Below are 20,276 nucleotides of genomic sequence, written 5' to 3' on the forward strand. Positions count from 1 at the left end.
ATAGAAAAAATCTATAAGAATATATTTATATATATATACATATAAATGGAACTATAAGGATATATATATATATACAAAATACAACGTAAACGCTCCTTTAAATTCTATAGATAGATTGTAAAATTTATAGGCTTTTAAATAGACATCATCTATTTTAGAATAGACCGGAAATATAATTCAGTAGACCAATTTCATCAAATATAATGAATGAAAAAAGGCACTACTGCCATCTTGGCATCATAAATCGAGCTATCAAAAATGATCATCTAAAACAAGTTACCGGTAGGCCTTAAGCCTCGCAGTAGGCAACCCATTCAACGTCTTCGTCTGTTACTTTTAGTTCGCCTTACTTACCACAAGATGGCTATACCTTTAAAATGAGAAATACATTGTATTAAACAAGGAAAGAAAAAACAATGATCGTGATTAAAATTATACGTATTAATTAATTTCTAAAAGAAGTTGAATATGCTAAAAAAAAAAGGATGATCTTATACTATTTCTTTTATTTAAAAAGAAAAAAAAAAAAGATATTAAAAGAAGCAAGATATTTCCTCGAAACAATAAATAAATAAATCTTTAAACTAGACGATCTGATCAAAGATCTTTAATCAATTTATATTACATAATGAATCATTTAATAATAATAAAAAGGATCATTAAAAATTAAATGCAAAACTTTGAAATATACTTATATGAAATATAATGTAGAGCAGAATTGTGATTGTTCTAAATTATAGCATCGTTCGAAAGATTAGCCCTTAGCACGCGCTAAGGATAGTTCGAGTTATCGCGAGGTGAAATCGCTCGAGCATACACAAGGAAGAGATTCAAAAGGCGAATATACGGATTAGAGGCAGCACCCTTTCGTGGTCGCGTTTAACTATCGATCGATTGTGAATGAATATAAGCAGGTATTCACGTTGCCACGAGTCGAGGAACCACTCGCTTGCATGAAACAAAGAGAGTGAGAGAGAGAGAAAGAGAGAGAGCGAGCGAGCGAGAGAGAGAGAGAGAGAGAAGGAAACAAAGATAGAGGGATAGAGAAAGAGAGGGTGGAAAAACTACCCCCTTGGTAGCACAACGTAGAGAACAAGCGCTGACAGAGAGTCAACGAGTACGCGCGGAACGATTCGATCGTTCTCATTCTCGGACACCTTCTTTTCTTTTTCTTCATCTTTCTTTAGTTTTTCTTCGAGATCAATATACCATATCCATTTTAATCCTTTCGTTCGTCCTTCCTCTTCTTCTATTTCTCTTTTAATCTCAAGAAGAAGATTTTTGTAAGTCCCACGAAAACATGAAAATCTTGAAAAGTACTGTTCGATACTTATAATACGTCACGGAGGATCTATGAATAGACCTCGATCTTGGACTTCCGCCATTTTCCAACACGCTTCGTACCATTATATACGCACTCATTCGAGCTTTACGTCGTTGTCGTCGTCGTCGTCGTCGTCATCGTCTTCGTTTGTTACTTCTGATTGATCAGTGTTTTATCATTATCGCGAATCGAGTCCTTCGTGAATTTTTCGGCTCTTTTGCGGTTACCAACGCAATATCCATCGAGAGATCATCAAAAAGGAACTTGGCTGAGGTATGAGGATGTTTTCAAGTGACCGGTTTCTCAGGGAGACCACGAAATCCTTTAAAATTCGAATGGATCGTTCAAGTAATATCGAGATAAAACGGTGATGCCAATCGACTCACTCGACAAACTTATCGAGCGAGAAATGACGTCAAAAAGAGACGTCATTGAGGATATCTGCGGATGTTCCGCGATATCCTCTATCGTGCAAAGAAAAGATAGTCTTGGACACTTCAAATCCACTTCGGGTGAGTAATTTTTCTTCTTAGAAATTCAAACTCTCTAGAGCTTTTTGTGCTTTCTTTTTTTCTGCACTGTTGCAAGAGGATTTTTCGATCGATTGTTCTTTTCTTTCTTTCTTCTTTTTTTTTCTTTTTCTTTTTTTTTTTTTTTTTTTGATCATTTCCTTTCTCCTTTCTTACTACTTTCTCAGAGAGAGAGAGAGAGAGAGAGAGAGAGAGAGGTAACAATGATTTTAACACAATGGTGAAACAACGATGATCAAACTTATTATACGCAGAAAAACTACTGAATATTTTATAACAATCACGTAGATCGTCAAGGTCTTCGACATATTACGGTGTCTATAGTGTCGGACGATCGATATTCACGCACGTGTTCTCTCCCGAGCTGACAAATCGATTGATCAGAAAGAGACCCTTGTCAAGAAATACTTCTTTCGTATTTGAATCTTTGTTCAAATCTATCATGTTACTCTGTTGAAAAAAAATATTCTCGTTAGGATAATACTTTCTAATTTTCTTTTTCTCTTTTCAATATCATACGTGAATTGCAATAGCTTTGTATATCATGGATTGCAATACCTTGGATTATCTAGTTACTATATTTTTTTGACGTATGGATATCATATCTTTTTTCGACGATATCGTTCGTCCGATATATCTGACAAGCATATCATATAATATTTTTTACAGTTGAATTTTGAATTGAATTTATCTCTAGAATTTATGAAATATCATTGAATGGTTTATCCTCGATTCAAAAGTGAATTTACAGAAGAATCCGAAATAAAATATCCCTTTGTCTACATTCACCATGAAAAATAAACATAGCCTTCGTTTTGAAACCCCGGAACGCTCTGCTATGTAATCCACATTGGTCTACAGAAAAAAGGAAAAAAAAAAAAAAAAAAAAAAAAAAAAAAAAAAAATTTCCAAAACTATGCTTTTCATGAAACTCGATTAATTAAAAAGGCACACTCGTATGTATAGATAGAAATACAGAATACGATTATTTATATTGATAAAATGAAATTTATAAACGTTTCAGACATTTTGATAGAAATATTAATAAATCAATTTCAATCGAATTTTCCAAAAGAAGAAAAAAAAAATTAAGAGAATGCTTAATGGGATTAGTGTTATTTAAAAGTCATATCATGTATTTACCCGTTTGAAGAAATTCTTCATTTTCATTAAACAAAGAAAGCGACGAAAGTGCTTCGTATTAATATTCGAAAGATATTGCTATTATCTTGAAAGAAAGAACGTTGAAGTTATGTCGTGAAACATAGATAAAAGAAGATTTCTTTTCTCTAAAAGTCAAAGCTCTTCATATATTTTAAATGTACACGAGACGTCTGGCTTTCCGTGTATCATTTCTATCACTGTTTTCTCGATGTTTCTCTCTTTCACCTTCTCCCCCTCTTGTCTTCATTCTTTCCTTCTCGATTTATTTCTCCCCTCCAAAGATATTCAAAGAGCAGCTGCTTCGTTTCCGAATCCATCGACCCTTCTCGCAGTCTCGAATCTCTGTTGGCAGTTAGAAGCCGGTGGGTGCTTACGGTTTTATTTCTTTTCAAGCCTTTCCGAAAATAATTCTATTTTATTCAATTCTCTTTGTTTTTTCTTTCTTCCCTTTCTTTCCTTATCGTGCATCAATCTTGAAAAGTTTTCAAAAGTGCAAAATAATATCAAACGGTATTCTTTTGATATAAATGTCGATTAAAATTTGTATTCTTTTTTTTTTTTTTTTTTTTTTTTTTTATATATATAAATAATTGCAATGCGTGAGATCGAAACGTTCGAAGAACGTGTATCAAATTGGTATCGATCGCGGTACGATCAATACGACACACGATGGGTTTTTTTCTTAATACCATCTTAATACTGTCCGATGTGCCCGCGAACTTTCTCAAGGTGCACACACTTCCGTGGGGTGTCGCTTTCTGTCTTGGCGCCTAGACCACAGGGCCTCAGGCCCCAGTCAGGTATAAGACAGTCTCTCCATTCAACGTAAGGAAGTAACGAGGAAAGCAGTGGCAGAACAAAACGTCGTTTCTTTCAACTTCTCCCACCATTTTCTTCTCGTCGCAAGTTCTACTACTCTTACTTACTCCGATGTTTTCATTCTCAAGAAAATGAAAGTGATCGTTCAAAAGGATTCAATAACAGAGATTGATCATGGAAGGGGACAATTTTTTCAATTAAAAAGTGACGAATTTTTCTTTTTTAAACAAAAATTTCAGTGTTCCGGAACATGTGGAAGTCATAATTTTAAGTGACATATTTCATCGAAGTATGAAACAATGATCGATAAATTAGAACTATAGCCCCGTTTAAATAATAATTTATATGCGAATTTTCTTTTATGTGTTGGCACCACGTATATACACAAGAAAACTTAATACAACGAGTTTATGTTAACCTGCAAGGTGAACATCTCCAAAATGGTTTTCTTCGGGAGGAAAGAAAAGATCGAGGATCGTCGATTACTGGCTAGCATGGATGCCATGAATGGCACGAAAATGTATCAAGTCGAAAACGGTAATATAAATAACTTCATAGAAAATAAGCATTAAAATGTAATCTAATCTATCATAACATCAAAATGTGACTTAACGAACACATTGAAAAATGTTAAAAACATATATATATATATATACATATACATATATATATATATATATATATATGTATATAATGAAATGTTTAAATGAATGAAAGAGATAATCAGTAAACTTACGCGATCGTGATTTTCTGAAATCAAAACAAAATATTTCCCATAACTTTCGTTCGCCACACGAAACGTTCTTCGAACATTAAGGAATTTCTTTCTTAAATACATATATCGTGTGGATGTGGAGTACAAATATTATCTTTGGGTTTCATCTCTATCATTCTATTTACTCTTTCATCTTTGTAAATATATTATCTTATACAATCAATTTTCGATCGAAGATCGTAATGATAATTATTTTCGGTCATTCCCTGTGTCTACTCGTTAATCTGAAAAATAAGAAGAGAGCTTGCTTCTCGTAAATGTTATCTCGCGCTAACGTATATACACCTAACGTTATTATTGTCACGAAAAACCAGGTCGGTAGATTATGAAATACGGACATGCGATATAAATGTGCAATACTAGTATGTGCATAATACTTAAGTACTAACTTACTTACCATGGGTTCATCGATACAGTGCACATTGGTGCGCTTTAATCACTCATACGACATAAAGTATATAAATATGTCATTATTCTTTTCTATAGAAATATTTTAACGATTCATTTTCATGAATTTGTTATGCACTAATACGAATTATATTTTATTCAGCTTTACTTTTTTTTTTTCGGACAAAAGATAATCTCATAAGATGTTTCACAGTGTGCCTTCAAATAAAGCACGCGATAAAAAAAGAAAATAGACATATAGAAAGACAGAAAAAAATATGGTACAAAAAATTTACAATAATCCTAAATGCCTATTATCCGATAGAAACAATGAAGATAAGCTCAAAAAAAAAAAACAACAAAAAAAAATTATCCCTCCTAGCGTATATGAAATATATATAAAACGCGAAACATTTCTACTGGATGAACTTTAATATTCAGATAGATAAAGTTATAAAAAGACGAAATACGATAACGGATAAGGGGAAATTTTATCTCTTTACTAGTGAAACACTTTTTTGGATGTATGAAACCGTAGTAACACCGGTATTCATAGTATATCAACGAAAGAGATAGGTATAAAACATCGCCTAAGGTTTCCGTCCTATCGTTTTCATTACCACAAACAACAAGAAATTAAGTTATCATATTTCGAAGGGAATCGTTCTAATTAACATCTCGTTTTGACCTCCTTAAGTAGTTCTACGTGCATACATACATATATCGATAATCGAAAACAAAGCTTCTTACGTCGCACTAATGCACTCATTCGACATAACACGCAATGCTAATAGAAAAGCACTTAGAACTCTATCATTAGTATAGCACAATACTTGAAAGACCTTGAAACCTTGATCCAAATACGTGTTAATGAGAGCTAGGAAATACTTCGAATGTATATATTCATTATCTTGTCTTCTTCTTTCTTGAAAGAAGAAAAAACAAAATGAATGATCAACGATGATGAAAGAAAAAAAAAGAAAGAAAAAAAAAAGAGAGAGAGACAGACAGAAATAAAATATATCGATCGTTTTAATTCGACGAGTAAAACGCGTGGTGTCTCAGCCACCTGTAGCTATTCTAATATTGATCCTTGGTCCGGAACATGACCACGCCCGAGGATTGGTAAAGAGGGGTAGAGAAAGAGAGAGAGAGAGAGAGAGAGAGAGAGAGAGAGAGAGAGAAAGAGGAAGAGAGAGAGATATTATCGTTGCGATCTCCCATTTTCCACCCTCTCTCGTAGCTGCTGCTACTGCTGCTGCCACCCTCGTTGTAGCTGCTGTCGCTATTGCTGCTGCTGCTACCCTTATTGTCTCGCACACATAACCTCGAAACAAGTTATGGAAAAGTACGCGGTTACTGTTCCAGCCGCGTTCATGCACGTACGTGAAAATCTCGAGGAACTGGGAAAAGTGGCCAACGACACGGATCTTCTCTTTCTTAAGGGTCTCCTCGACAGCCCCGTTGTAACTTCTCTTGTTAAGGTGAGTTTTCATCTCTGATGATTTCTTTTTTCTGTCCTTTTTTTTCGCCGGCGACTTTCTTAACCATATACATATATATATATATGTGTGTGTGTATGTGTACATACTTATCGTTTGATGTTCCAAAGATTTCTCATCAATGTTGATAATAAAGATAATGAGCTATTGTTTCGAGGATCCTTAAGATCCTTAATTATCTAGAATTACTTCCTTCTCATTTAAATTAATGAAATGTCACGTTCAATCAGTTTATCTGTATTAGAATTAATCATTGAGCTCATGGGTGTTCTATTTTAAGATCTTTCAAATTATTTTTACGTTCGAGATGATAACTATTACTTGACATTTTTGATTAATTACGTGATGTTTTCTATCGACTTCCAATTAAACCGGGATAGAGACGACTGACGAGACAATAATTATCTTTACTTGTATCTTTTCTTTTTTCTTTCTTTCTTTCTTTCTTGTTTTTTTTTTTTACGATCACTCGGAATTTCCTTTAGCAGGTGAAAAATGGATTAATTTATGATCAATTAGAATACTTAAGTATATCATTGAGCTAGAAATATTTTCTTTTTGAAATCGATTTGCTTCATCATCCTCATTCGATCGATACCCCGGAGTGCGGTGCGTGTCCATTTTCAAAAATAAGTTTAGTGAAAATCGAAAAAAAAGACCTGAAAGCTTTTTTTTTTTTCAAAATCGTTGCACCGTTGCAGCACATGTCTCGAACGTATTTGTTTTTCATTCATTAAAATATTTTCTATACTTTTAGATTCAATAATTATAAATTCTTAAATGAGTACGACATTTAAATACACTTGAAGAGAACAAAAATTTTGCCCTGTTAATAATTACAAAATATGTTCGCATTCGAAATTATACTAAATTTAGTAGTTACAAAAATAAATCGTGGCACTAGGGACGAAGAATGAAAGCCAAAACAGAGAAAGAAATACGGCAAATGTGAAAGAAACTCGTGACGAATTTAGTTCAACATAAACACTGTTGCTTTTTTCTTACTCTTTCGAATTCCACGGAAAACAGAAGAGAGTGCTTATCTACGTCACGGAACGCGCGTGGCAGAAATTTTTTGGTGAGTTAAGTGTTGTTTTATTTTTCTTTTCTTTTCTTTCCTTTATGACGTACTACCATACATAAGAACAAATTTTCACACTATGTCAATCTACGACACACTTTATAAGATATTCCGAAAAAAAAAAAAAAACGAAAGAAAAAATTCATTACAAAAACTCCTTTTAGTAAAAACTATTACCACAGATAGATATTCAAATATCGTTTGATAACCGAAAGAAAATTCTAAAGAAATGAAAGAAAATATACATATAAAAATTTATGAGGATATTCGAGTTAAGGAATATCATCAATTTTAAATAACATCCTTCGATTTACTCGTAAAACGTAAAAATTACGATCTATTAAATGAAACAGTAAAACGTAATGGATAGCATACGGAATAAACCATGCAACGTGATTGCCTTCAGATGCGTAATCATTTCCACATTTGAAAGAAAAATTTTTGTTTAGTTTACTACGATTCTATTTAGCGATTTATATTTAAATCTTATATAAATAATTCGAAATGCAAGAGGAAAATTTTCAAAGTTATTGACAGAAGAATTTAATAAAAAAAAAAAAAAAATCAATATTTCATTCATAACTAATCAATTTTCATAGAAAATATTCGTCTCGAACTCATTTAATTTTCAAGCACTACTCGTAAATTGAATTTCCATGAATTTTATCGCGAAAGAGTCGTTACGTTTATTAGATCGGAACGTTATCGAGGAAGAAATAAAAAATGGGGGAAAAAAAAAAAAAAACCAAAAAAGCTCTCAAACGAAACATTCAACGTTGTTATCCATGGTCTATCTCGTATCATTATCGTAATCATCGTTTCAGAATCGAATATATAAACTCACAGAGAATACTTTATTATTTTTTAAATCTTCATCTAGAATCGGTATTATCGTGAACGCGGAACGAACAGAATTTCATTTTATAGAGAATTTTAAAGATGATTTCTTCTTTTACGTTTTCCAAATGATGTGACATCAACTTTCGAATCAACATATAATATAGATATATATGAATAAACGAGTAGGTACATCCCCAGCATTTGAAAGTTTTCTCAAGAGTTTTTTTTAGCAACGAGCTCACACGTTTCTTCGAGTCACCTGTCTCGACGTCGACTCCGCCACATTCCAAGGCTCGTACCTGCTGTTACGATATTCAAAAAAAGAAACAGGTAAAAGAAAAAGAGAAGCATCCGATGCGTGTCTGGTGTTAAGAAGTCGTTAAGTCGATTCTCAGTTTCCAATTCTTCTTGGGTTAGTTTAACAATGAAAGGGCGTTGACAAGCACGGCAGGATATCAACACATTTTCGCCGAAAAGTCATCGAGATATTCGAAAAGCTTTTCTCCAATTTTCACCGGATAATTGGTTAACAGCTCGAAAAAAAAAACAATAAAGGATCGTAGAAAGTGAGAACATAATTTTTTTTTTTTGATCTATCCTCCTGTCAACACTTCCATTTTCTAACAGAATTACATTCAAATTTTATTCTTACATCAGCATATCAAAATGGCAATATAGATTTATTTTTGGTGTCATCTAACGGCAACTACGATTAATATCTCTTTATATTTTAATCTAAAAAAAAAGGGTTTTATAAATTATGTGAAATTTCACATACTACACGTATATTGTAGACTATTTCCTTGGTAAGTGCTAACTGTATCTTGATTATTGGGTAACAACGGGAAAGAGAAAATGGATTACTTCTGACGTCAGAATAAACGTCGGCTAATTAGAGTAATTTCGATCATTATAATAGAATCCTCGGGTAATGAGAGAGTAACGTTAAGATCAAATGACAGGAGTGAAAGTTTCGTATGTAATTATCGGACATAATCATTCTCCGTCGTTCTAACGAAATCATTGAAATTCTAGGGCTAAATTCGAATGGAAACAGACAGGAAATAAAGTCTCCCTCCGATGTGCGTGACGTGCGGTGAGATTTAAAAAAAGAAAAAAAAAAAAAAAAAAAAAAGAAAGAATTTCAAGCTTATTATTCTCTTCTTGGACATAGACAGATACATTTGATCTTGATTATTGTCACGTCACGTATTAATTCAATCAAAATTTGTCTCATCGTTAGATTTCTTTCGATCGACGAATAAAAATCTTCATTAAAAGGAATATTTCTTATTAAATGAAAACTTCTTTTAACGTCTTTAATATTGAAGACAAAAAATCGCGTTGCTCATCCTCAGTAATATACGCGTAATGAGATCTGACCCCGTCAACTTCATTAATTGACCCGATCGTCTTAGGCGCCTATTCCGTGTGGCGTAGGCGTTCGCTTGTTCGCGCGCACACAAATTCAAAGAGAACACGACATGCGCACTTCTTCTTAAAGATAGATAGAGAGAGAGAGAGAGAGAGAGAGAGAGAGAGAGAGAGAGACACGTGTACGTATTCTCTTTCTTTCTCTCTCATATACACATATTTAAGAGAGTAGAGCGTGTGTACAAGACGATGTAATTTCAAGCGAAGAGCCGGCTTTTGCAATCACCGATGGAGAGCGATGGGGAGAACGTGCGCGTTGTAACTTCCTTCCTCGATTGTATTTGTAACAGGATCGTAATTATTTTCCCACAGTGCCATAGGTCAATGTCTTTCCGAACAATATGAATTTAAAAACGATAGAATAAACAAATTTATTCTATCGTTTTTTAAAAGAAATATATATACATATATATAAAGTAAGTGCGCGCATGTTTATAAACATCATTGAATGTTTTCAAATATTTTTCTATCCTCGTTTTTAAGGGAAAACTAATTTGATCTAAAATAATTCACTTTTTCATCCCCCAAGTGAAAAAATTTATATACATTATCCTTATTTTCTTCACTCGGAATGATACAAATTTTGTATGAACTTTTGTAATTTAAAAAAAGAAAAAAAGAAAAAAAAATCGCTACATATAAATCGTTAAATATAAAATTTCTACGTTTGAATTGACTTTCGTTCGACATCGTCAATTTCATTTGAATGTATGACATTTAATGTCAAACGTAATTTTACCATCGGTAAGGGTAAGAAAGAGTAAAGTAAACTAACGAATGAAAAAAAAAACAAATTTGATTGAAATTTCGTGTCGCGCGAAAGGAGAGAAAGAAGAAAAAAGAAGAAAGGAAAAGAAAAAATTTGTATACTTCTCATGGCACTGAAGAATATTTTATACGTCCCTGTTGTCGTATGCGAACGTAGCGGTGCGTCGCATGCCAGAGAGTCGTGGCAAAGCAGGAGAAGAAGAAGGGCCCCCACCTGTTTCAGAAAGTCGAACGGACTGAACGGGCTGCCTATGCGGAGGGGAAAAACGTCAGTAGTAGGCGCGGCAGTTTTCAGACGCTGCTACCTCAGCGTACACCTCTTTTACGACACATTCTTTTCTTTCTTTCTTTCATTCTTTCTTTTATTCGTTCTTCCTTTCTTGTACGGAAAGACTTTTCTTTTTTTGTTTTTTTTTTTTTTTTAATCAAAACGAAAGGAGACCTTTGACCCCTGGTGCGTTAAAACAGTGTGCTTCTACGAGTATATATATATATATACATACATATATATATATATATTCTCTCTATCGTGACGTTACACGTTCTATCTACAAAAACTACGGCGATCAATATCAACGTTGTACGTTGCTCTTCATCGAGGCCACTGACTCGTTTCAACGAACTACGTCCAGTTCAACGAAGACGCGAGATTAAAAGAAGCTTCACAGGATATTCACATTATTTGTTTCCTTTTTCTCAGGTGAGCGCGTCCGGTATTCTCAAAGCGATCATTATTGGACTCGTTGAATTTAAGATATTAAGAGAAAATCATTAACGCAAGATTACAGGATAAATATCACATATGATATATCAGTTTTATTGTATACGATAAAGTATACAATAAAATAGGGAGATTTAAGTACGTACGTATTATATGTTTGTATTTTCGAGATCATTTCCGTGGCTACGTCTAGTAATGACTGGTAAACAGAGAGTAGAATGAGAAAGTTCCATCGAAATGGATTACGATGAAACGAGCATCGCTAAAGTGCATAGAAAGTTTACGAATTCAAGATACATTGTGTCGAGCATGATGTTTAGTCAAAATGTTAGAACGTGCTTTATTGTACGTTTAATATTAGCATAGGAGGATTTTCAAATGATTCGAAAATAACGAAAGAACGCTGGTGAAAGGCAATGTACGAGAATAAGAGATGAACATTCCAAAGTTCGATCGAATACTATTGCTATTTTTTTTATATAGAAAATACATATATACAATATATATGTATATATCTTTCAAAGTAAATAATACAAATTTAATAAATCAATCAAGATATAGAAAACAAGATACGATATCTACCAAATTAAACGTCTAAATGTTATTGTTATTTTTAAGAAGAAATTCCAACGATTCTCGATTAATCAAATCCAAGGATAAATTTGATCTCGTTAAAATTGGCAAATCTAGCAAACATATGTCTCGCATATGTCTCGCATTTCGTTTCTTTGCATACGGTTTACCTCGGACAAAGCGTTGGAACAACATTAACGTTTATTTTTCAACCACGAATAAATCCTATTGATGAATTACGTGAATCGCAATTTGATTTATGTCGAGAATCTAAATGCTTCGATCGGCACGGGCCGAAATTTCTAATAAATGACCGATAACAGGTATATATAGTGATTTTGAAATCTTTAGACACGGTTTATCTTTCTATAACTAAAAATCGATTGATAACGAAACAAAGAATAATAACTCTTTGGGAATACATAATACGTACGATGATGAAAGAACGTGATAAAAATGACCATAACGTTTATTCGTTCGGAGCATTCATATAATGCAGTAGTACGTACTACGTACTAACATATACATATTGCGAGTGAACGTGATTCAATGGTGAGTCATCGTCATCATGGATCTCCGAGTAACATGTTTAATATATACTTGCAAAATCTGTTGTGCGAAATATAACAGACGTACATTTTAAAATTGGCCCCCGTGTTAAATGTAGAATAATGAAATAATTGTTTACAAACAACAGAATATCAAATTGCAAAACTAATCGTGGATGCATTCACCATGCGTTTTAATGCAAACTTGTCTCTCTCTCTCTCTCTCTCTCTCTCTCTCTCTTTTTCTCTGAATAAATCGATTTTTCTTCAAATTTAATTGTAAATATTGTTTAATTTCTTTTGCGTTTCTATTTATGTTCCTTGTTTCGAATATATTTTTAATAGCTTTCTAATTGAAAATATTTTTTTTTAATAGCTTTTTAATTAAAAATACTCTTGTCACATACGATATTTGATCGTTTTCAAATCGTTTAATTCTATTTAAAAAAAAAAAAAAAAAAAAAAAAGAAGAAAAAAGAAAAAAAAAAGAATAGATCAAAAGAAAAGTTTCAGATAAATTTATTCATTAGAAAATATTCATTAGCGATAAAGCATTGTTCTCGCTGAATTACCTCTTAAAGGTGACTTTCGAAGCAATGAGAATGACCCACTTTCATAATTAATCCGTAATTATTGTGACTCCGTATTGACTCTAAACACAAGTCAGGCCCTGACCATAGAGGCATTGACTCTAGAATTTAATAAACCTAATGCTATTAATCCCTCATTGACAATTTCCTTGTTCTTCTTTGATACGTTCTTTTTTTCTATTGATTTTAAATTTATTAATATTTTTTTCTTTTTTCTTCCTCTTATTAATTAGCTGTGTCAAGTGAAAAATGTCCTTATATTATCGACATTTCGTATCTAGAAATAATAAATGACTTTTATCTAAAGGCCATTTTATCTATAACGTGAGTTCATTAAAGAAAAATTCGTTGATACAGCTGCGCGATAATCATTATTAAAGTTCTCTTATTCTCATGGAAATACAAAGGCGAAAGATAACCATAGCATCTCGCCATACCGTAATGGCTTTGGAAACCCGTTCTAACTTTCACAACCGGTAAGAATGATTAGGTGAGCTCACGGGACTTAGCTTAATATTGGAAAAGTAGTTTGAATTCAAAGCTACTTTGGGCATCAAAACAATTATTATAACGTTGATTCGAAGAAAATCATTCATATATATGTATATATTTTTGTTTTGTTTTTATATGATCATTGATATCCATGATAACGTTATAATCTTTTCCTATTTTTCTTTTTTTTTTCTAACGTTATCAAGGAATCAAAAAATTGTAGATATTTCGTGGTTAAAGGGTTATTTACTTAAGCACAATCGATATCGAGAGTTCTTCAACAGCAAGACTCTCTTGTCTCTGTGAATAAAGCTGGAATATAAGATACGAACGAAAACCTGTTTTCAATGGATCCCGGTGTGACTTCTGACTAACTTTCAGGTCCAGGAACGTCTCGAAGACGGCCCGGTCCCTGTAGAACCGGTATGCTCTTCTGTCTGTGACATCGTCGACGAGGTCTGCCACGAGCTTCAATCCTATAGAAACGAATACGGCCGTGAATTGGTAGCTCTGTTGAGAAACTCCCACTTGAAGGCGCTCTTAGAGACTCACGACGCTGTCGTGGAACGTAGAGAAGCTTCACCGATTTCAGAACCAATTCCATCTTTAGTTATGCCTTCCGACGAGAGAACGGAAGTCATGAGAGTCGTTGGACTTACAAGACAACCCGACGAACCATTGGTAAATAATTAATACTTTTTCTAGATGAACTAGATGAACTGTTATTTTTTCTTTTTTTTTCTTTTTTTTTTTTTCAAAAGAACGAAATTTGTTTAAAAATTTTATTTAACTTTGTTTAATTTTAAAAGAAAAAAAAAAAAGAAGAAAAAAATTTCCTTTCATTTAATCATAAATTGATATTTTATTTTTATTACATATAATATTAAAGTCAATAGAGGAACAGACTTTTATGCCACTTTCAAAAATAATATGACTAATGTTATGAAAATTCCAGGGAAATCTATAAAATCTATTTAAATAAACCGATCCAAAAATAAAACAGAATTAATGTAAAATCTATTAGTGATTTATCTAGATGCTTTATAACGTATATAAATATATACATAAATGCGATTTTGTATAGAGTTCTCAAAATAGAGCATGGAATTGAGAATCATTTCTCTTTCCTTGAAACAAACATCAACATATATCTTTCTCTCTTTATCTTCTTCTTTCTCGAAAATGGAAAGAGAAAACGTTGAAAATCTTTGCCAGGCGAGTATCTCTCTCTCCTTCTCTCAAAATTAGATTCGTCGAAAGGAAAGACGGAAATGCCACATGCAGTTCATAAATAAGTAGAAACGTTTATTATTCTCGCTAGTTCGATCTCGCGCCATGTGGTCAGCGGCAATTCGATTTTCTAATACCCCCATGTATCTGGAATTTCGTTACCAAGAACAGCAAAAAAAAAAAAATAGAAAGAAAGGAAACTCAAAGTATGCGAAAGCAATGAGAAAATTCTCTTAAGTATCAATTTTTCAGAGACAATTTTCATTCACAATTTAAATGAAAATGATCAAAGATGATCAGTTTTACGTTCGTCGTCTTCAGATTTTCTAAGTTTGTTTCATTTAATGGATTCACAGCTGGAACGATTTGATTTTAACTTCGATAAATAATTTTAACGATATAAGTCGAGTAAAAGTTTGATATTCTTTCAGGGTCTGACAGTGCAAGTTGACGAGTCTGGCAACTTGATAATAGCCAGGATCCTTGGTGGTAGCACAGCAGCAAGACAAAGACTCTTAAGAATAGGCGAGGTGATCTTGGAGGTGAACGGAAAGCCTGTTCACAATCCCGATGAATTGCAACAGGCCATACACGAGGCTAAAGAGAATCTCTTTTTAAAATTGGCCCCTGGAATAGCTAATGACGGCAGTAGACCGCTCAAGTCCACGGTAAGCGAACATATTGCATGACGTTATTTGTTCCACTCTACTGATCGGTTCAACAATTACAACTTCAGACAATATATATATATATATATACGTATTTTTTTTTCTTTACGCTCATTCAACAACGTAATATCTTCGATTCCAATGAAAATAGAAATAATCTCTGCGCCAATTATCGCAAAGTTCTCATAACAAGGATAATTAACGATAGTTCTAACAACGGGAATACTTTTATAAGCATTGAATCGTTTTTGGTGAATTACTTCGACGGCATTGCCTAAATCCTTTGTTTTTTTTTTTTTGTATATTCATGATTATTAAAGTTCTTCGAAACTAATAATAATTTCGTTCGATTCATTTTATTATTAATAATAAAACGAATCGTATAATAAATACGATGTAATTAATAAACGATTTTATTTTTGCAGTGTTACATGAGAGCTCTGTTCGATTATGAGCCATCAGAGGATACTCTCTTACCATGTAAAGAAATAGGTTTGCGTTTTAACAAAGGTAACGTCCTACAAATAGTGGACCAAGCCGATCCAAATTGGTGGCAGGCACGAAGAGTCGAAGGTGACGGATTGAGTTCAGCCGGTCTTATACCGTCCTTGGAATTGGAAGAACGGAGGAAGGCTTTCGTTCCGCCTGAGGCAGATTTCGTTCACAAAATAAGTATTTGTGGGACGAGAATCTCAAAGAAAAAAAAAAGGAAGATGTATCAGTCGAAATCCAACGGGGAATTCGACGGTGCTGAATTGCTTCTTTATGAGGAAGTTGCTAGGATGCCACCTTTTAGACGTAAGACTTTGGCTTTGGTTGGACCACGTGGTGTTGGTAGACGAACACTGAAGAACAGGCTAATAAATAGTGATCGAGAAAAATTTGGCACGATCGTACCATGTAAGAATTTATAGATTAATCAATTAATCATTGATAATTAACACATTGTTGACCAATCACGAGTTAATTCGTGTTTACACTTGTATTAGCTATTTCAATTTATGAAACCCAGAGCAATGCAGAATATTTGCAAAAGCTTTGTTTATTGTGTTTAATCCCGTCCGCTTTATTATCAGAAAAAGAAAAATACTTTTCTTGATATTTAGGTTTTTATCACAATTTTAGTATTAGAAAAATTTCAAGAATGACGGAACGTGACGGTGAAGAATTTGTCAATGTATTATACGCGTATGATTTATTCGATTGTTCGAGTGATTTTGAAATAATTATTAGTGACTTGAAAAGTGCTAGTTGAATTGAAAGATAATTATGAATCTGATATTAGACTACTATTATAAAATGGTAAAAAAGAAATGTAATATAATTTTAGTTTATTTAGATCGTTTCATTTTCATATTCAATTACGATCAACAATGAGTTAAATTATCTTATATTATAAGATAATGCATGAATGAAATATATCAATTATTATTTGTAATCTGTTTGAAATTTATAAAGATATCGTTAAAACGATAAAGTTAATTGATCTTGATCGTATCATTAAAATCTTCTCAAAATGATATTACGTATAATTACGGGATAAATTAATAATAATTCAAATGAGAAATATTATTTTTATATTTTTAGATACATCTCGACCTCCCAGAGTTCTCGAAGAAGATGGAAAAAGTTATTGGTTTACTGATAGAGAAAGTATGGAAAGAGATATTAGAGAACATCGGTATTTGGAATATGGTGAACATGGTGGTCATTTATACGGAACAAAATTAGACTCTGTTCGGGAATTGATAAGAGCGGGAAAAATGTGTGTCCTTGATTGTAGCCCTGCAGCATTGAAGATCCTTCATAATAGTACAGAATTTATGCCTTATGTTATCTTCATAGCAGCACCAGGAATGGAGCAATTAAAAAGTTTATACGATCTTGGAAGGTCTACCGGAGCCAGCAGTCGAAATCTGACGGTATTTATACGAGCCAAACAATATTTAGATTATTCAGATTCATAAAGAATACAATTAGACGAAACTTGATATTTTATAAGCTAAGAACAGTATTTATTACATCGAATTACTTATCCAATTATTTTTCTATTATTATTATTATTATTATTATTATTATTATTATTATTATCTTTATCCTTGTCGTAGAATCGTAGTCTATATCCTATACATGATGACGTTGCATTTTATAAATGTTGCAAAATGAAAATTATTATTTTCAATTTAAGATAAAATACGTGCTCGTAAAATTTTATTTCATTGCTATGAACTCTCCTATACAGAACTTTAGAGACAGTATTTATACTAAATGCATGATTCGTGCAATGACGTTTATTTTTATTGCATGTGAATTTTGTTGTCAACGCGTTTACCTTACAACATTTAAAGTGAAAAAAAATAATTAAAAGTCTTAGTTAATTATTGATATCATTGGTGGCTCTTATTTGTATATTAGACGTATCTATGCAATTCTAAAGCAAGATTTTCCCAAAGTATTTAATCTTATTTCATATAGAAATAATTGCATTTATTTAGTTGTAAAGTCGTTAATGTCCTTTTTATTATTTCTTTTTTCTTTTATTTAAAAAGTTTTAGCAAACTATTTGTTAAGCTTGATCATCCTATTTGATTTAATCCCTTACATGTATTTGATGTTCGCTTAATAGTTTGACCGGCAGAGTTCGATAAGGTACAGCTCGAGGAGGGCCAGAACACTAGAATCTCTTGCATCTTTATATGAGGTTTGTGTTGCATGATGCATCATCTTCGAATCATTTTTATTTATAATAGTTGATAAAAATTTCTTTTCTACGATGTTACGATAGGCAATAAAATTAAAAATATATTCAATGATAACAGGAAGACGATTTAAAATCGACTCTGGAGGAATCGGCGGCTTTACAAAGGGCCTACGAAAAATACATCGATCTTGTGATCATCAACGAAGATTTCGATCAAACCTTTAGACAAGTAATCGCAGCTTTAGATGCTTTGGCGACTGAACATCAATGGGTTCCAGTCAATTGGATATATTAATCGAAAGTATGAATCGACGTAAACGAAGTTTTCGTCTTTGTAAGAAAATTCTTCACGAGTTTTGTATTAACAATTATAAGTGAGAATGAGCGAATTAATAATTACTGCCGATTACACGGTTAAAAACCGTTAATTTCGATAGGTTACTTAGGAAAAAATCAAGCGAAGACTTGATTAAAATAACGCTTGAACGATATTCGATAAAGATCTATTCGTTCAATCGCCATATCTGATAAGAATCGACACGTGGAATGTGAAATTTCAAAATGACGTTTACTTATTCAAAAGAATAGCAAATGACGGAAGAATAATTATGATTTCGTCTTTAACATTTAAAAGATTATTATTAATCGGTTCCATTTCTTTATTAATTTGTTATAATTATTTATGCGAATATTAAATATATCGCCTAAAAATAGGCCATATTTTGTAATTTCGTCTAATTAAGTAACAAATCTTTTATGTCTCTTATGACTAGCAACGTATCGATACATTATAACTCTAATAAGATAAGCATATGTGTATGTTGCTATATCATAAGTTACTTAGAAATACCACCAGGTGTAATATTAAATATTCTCATAAAATAATTATAAATCAGTTATAAAAAAGAATCGTTCAGTGTCCTAATCAGATTCGTGTTTCAAGAAGTATCGATATAATTTTCTCAATTCCGAATTAGAATGTTTCATGACGTTGTAGGAAGTACAATCGTAGAATTTATGTTAATTTTTGTTTGTTTGTTTTTTTTTTTTTTTTTTTGTTAGTTTATAAACAAGATCATTTCGCCATTGTCAAAGCATTTATTCGGATTTTAATTGTCTTTTAATTGAAAATATTTTGCGACGTTTCATTTTGTGATTTTTTTTTTGTTTCTTTTTTATAAAATGATGTTGTAACAAGCAGGCGAAGTCTTGTTTTTAATCAAGTTTGATCGATTGGATCGATTAAACTTAAGGATTATACCGCCGTCCAATTATTTTTAAGATAATATACGTTTCGTATTTTAAGTTAATATCATTTTTCTGTGCAGGATCACGTACTTTATACTTATCATTGATCGAAAACGATCACGTTCTCTTATAATAGATAGGTGAAATATTAATTGTAAGATTTCGTTAATTAATTTCATTTATTTTTTCCTGTTTTATATATGTATATTCTATTCAAATCGCCTTCGATGTTCATACATGCTAAATCATATATTCCTGGCATATATATATATATATATATATATGTATATATAGTGCCTTAAAGAAGCGCATTCTCTTATTAAGAGTTTGACGCGAAGACCTACTTTTTTTTTCAAGATAAATGTCTTATGTGCGAGTTTTATGTAAGTATTAACATATACATTTTCTAACGTATAGCACACTCATGGACATACATAATAGAAATTAAAATAAAATCATGCACTTGCGTATAAGGAAAATATGATGAAAGAACGGAATGCATGTATCGAACGGTGCGATTTTGATCGGACCAAATGATACGCGAAATGAATAAAATTTATCAAATATTTGTTATGGAACAAGAGTAATTTCATTTAATCCGATTTATTCCTCGTCATTTAAGTAATCATTTTTTTTTTTTTTTTATTTACATAGATAATTATTAAAAATATTTCTTTTATAGATCTTAAATCACTCGAGAGCACATTAAATTTACAATCAATTTCCGTAAAGAGACGATCTTTATATTCTCCTGGAAATTTTTTCGAGAAAAATGAAAAAGTTACATCTATCAATTAATGTAACTCGTTTGACAATATTTTTTTATCTATTAAAAAGTGCTAGTTCATCTTGCATCAATAGAATTGCCAATTCTACAAGTT

At 32.2% G+C, this 20,276-nt stretch overlaps 1 protein-coding gene across 12 annotated transcripts; it reads left to right on the top strand.

Annotated features, from left to right (window-relative positions):
• Positions 1-1,310: 1,310 nt before the first annotated feature.
• On the top strand, positions 1,311-19,973 carry LOC124947583 (MAGUK p55 subfamily member 2). Of its 12 annotated transcripts, XM_047489946.1 has the most exons (10): positions 3,635-4,374; positions 6,368-6,483; positions 7,406-7,579; positions 8,641-8,752; positions 13,930-14,229; positions 15,210-15,446; positions 15,872-16,346; positions 17,034-17,368; positions 18,073-18,147; positions 18,266-19,973. In XM_047489946.1, the coding sequence occupies exons 5-10, from the start codon at positions 14,161-14,163 to the stop codon at positions 18,440-18,442; spliced, it is 1,368 nt and encodes a 455-aa protein (XP_047345902.1). In that variant the 5' UTR covers positions 3,635-4,374; positions 6,368-6,483; positions 7,406-7,579; positions 8,641-8,752; positions 13,930-14,160; the 3' UTR covers positions 18,443-19,973. The 12 variants fall into 12 exon arrangements, with proteins under 12 accessions (XP_047345897.1, XP_047345892.1, XP_047345895.1 ...); XM_047489939.1 differs by lacking the exons at positions 7,406-7,579; positions 8,641-8,752 and having other exon boundaries at positions 3,623-4,126; positions 4,227-4,374; XM_047489940.1 differs by lacking the exons at positions 7,406-7,579; positions 8,641-8,752 and having other exon boundaries at positions 3,623-4,041; positions 4,263-4,374.
• The last annotated feature ends 303 nt before the right edge of the window (positions 19,974-20,276 follow it).

Source organism: Vespa velutina, chromosome 3 (assembly GCF_912470025.1).
Source record: "Vespa velutina chromosome 3, iVesVel2.1, whole genome shotgun sequence".
Lineage (NCBI taxonomy): Eukaryota > Metazoa > Arthropoda > Insecta > Hymenoptera > Vespidae > Vespa > Vespa velutina.

Coding starts and splice junctions, on each gene's coding strand:
- LOC124947583 (XM_047489936.1), top strand. CDS start 1,695: ATGCCAATCGACTCACTCGACAAACTTATCGAGCGAGAAATGACGTCA. Junction 14,230..15,209: donor GACAACCCGACGAACCATTG/GTAAATAATTAA, acceptor ATATTCTTTCAG/GGTCTGACAGTGCAAGTTGA. Junction 15,447..15,871: donor GTAGACCGCTCAAGTCCACG/GTAAGCGAACAT, acceptor TTATTTTTGCAG/TGTTACATGAGAGCTCTGTT.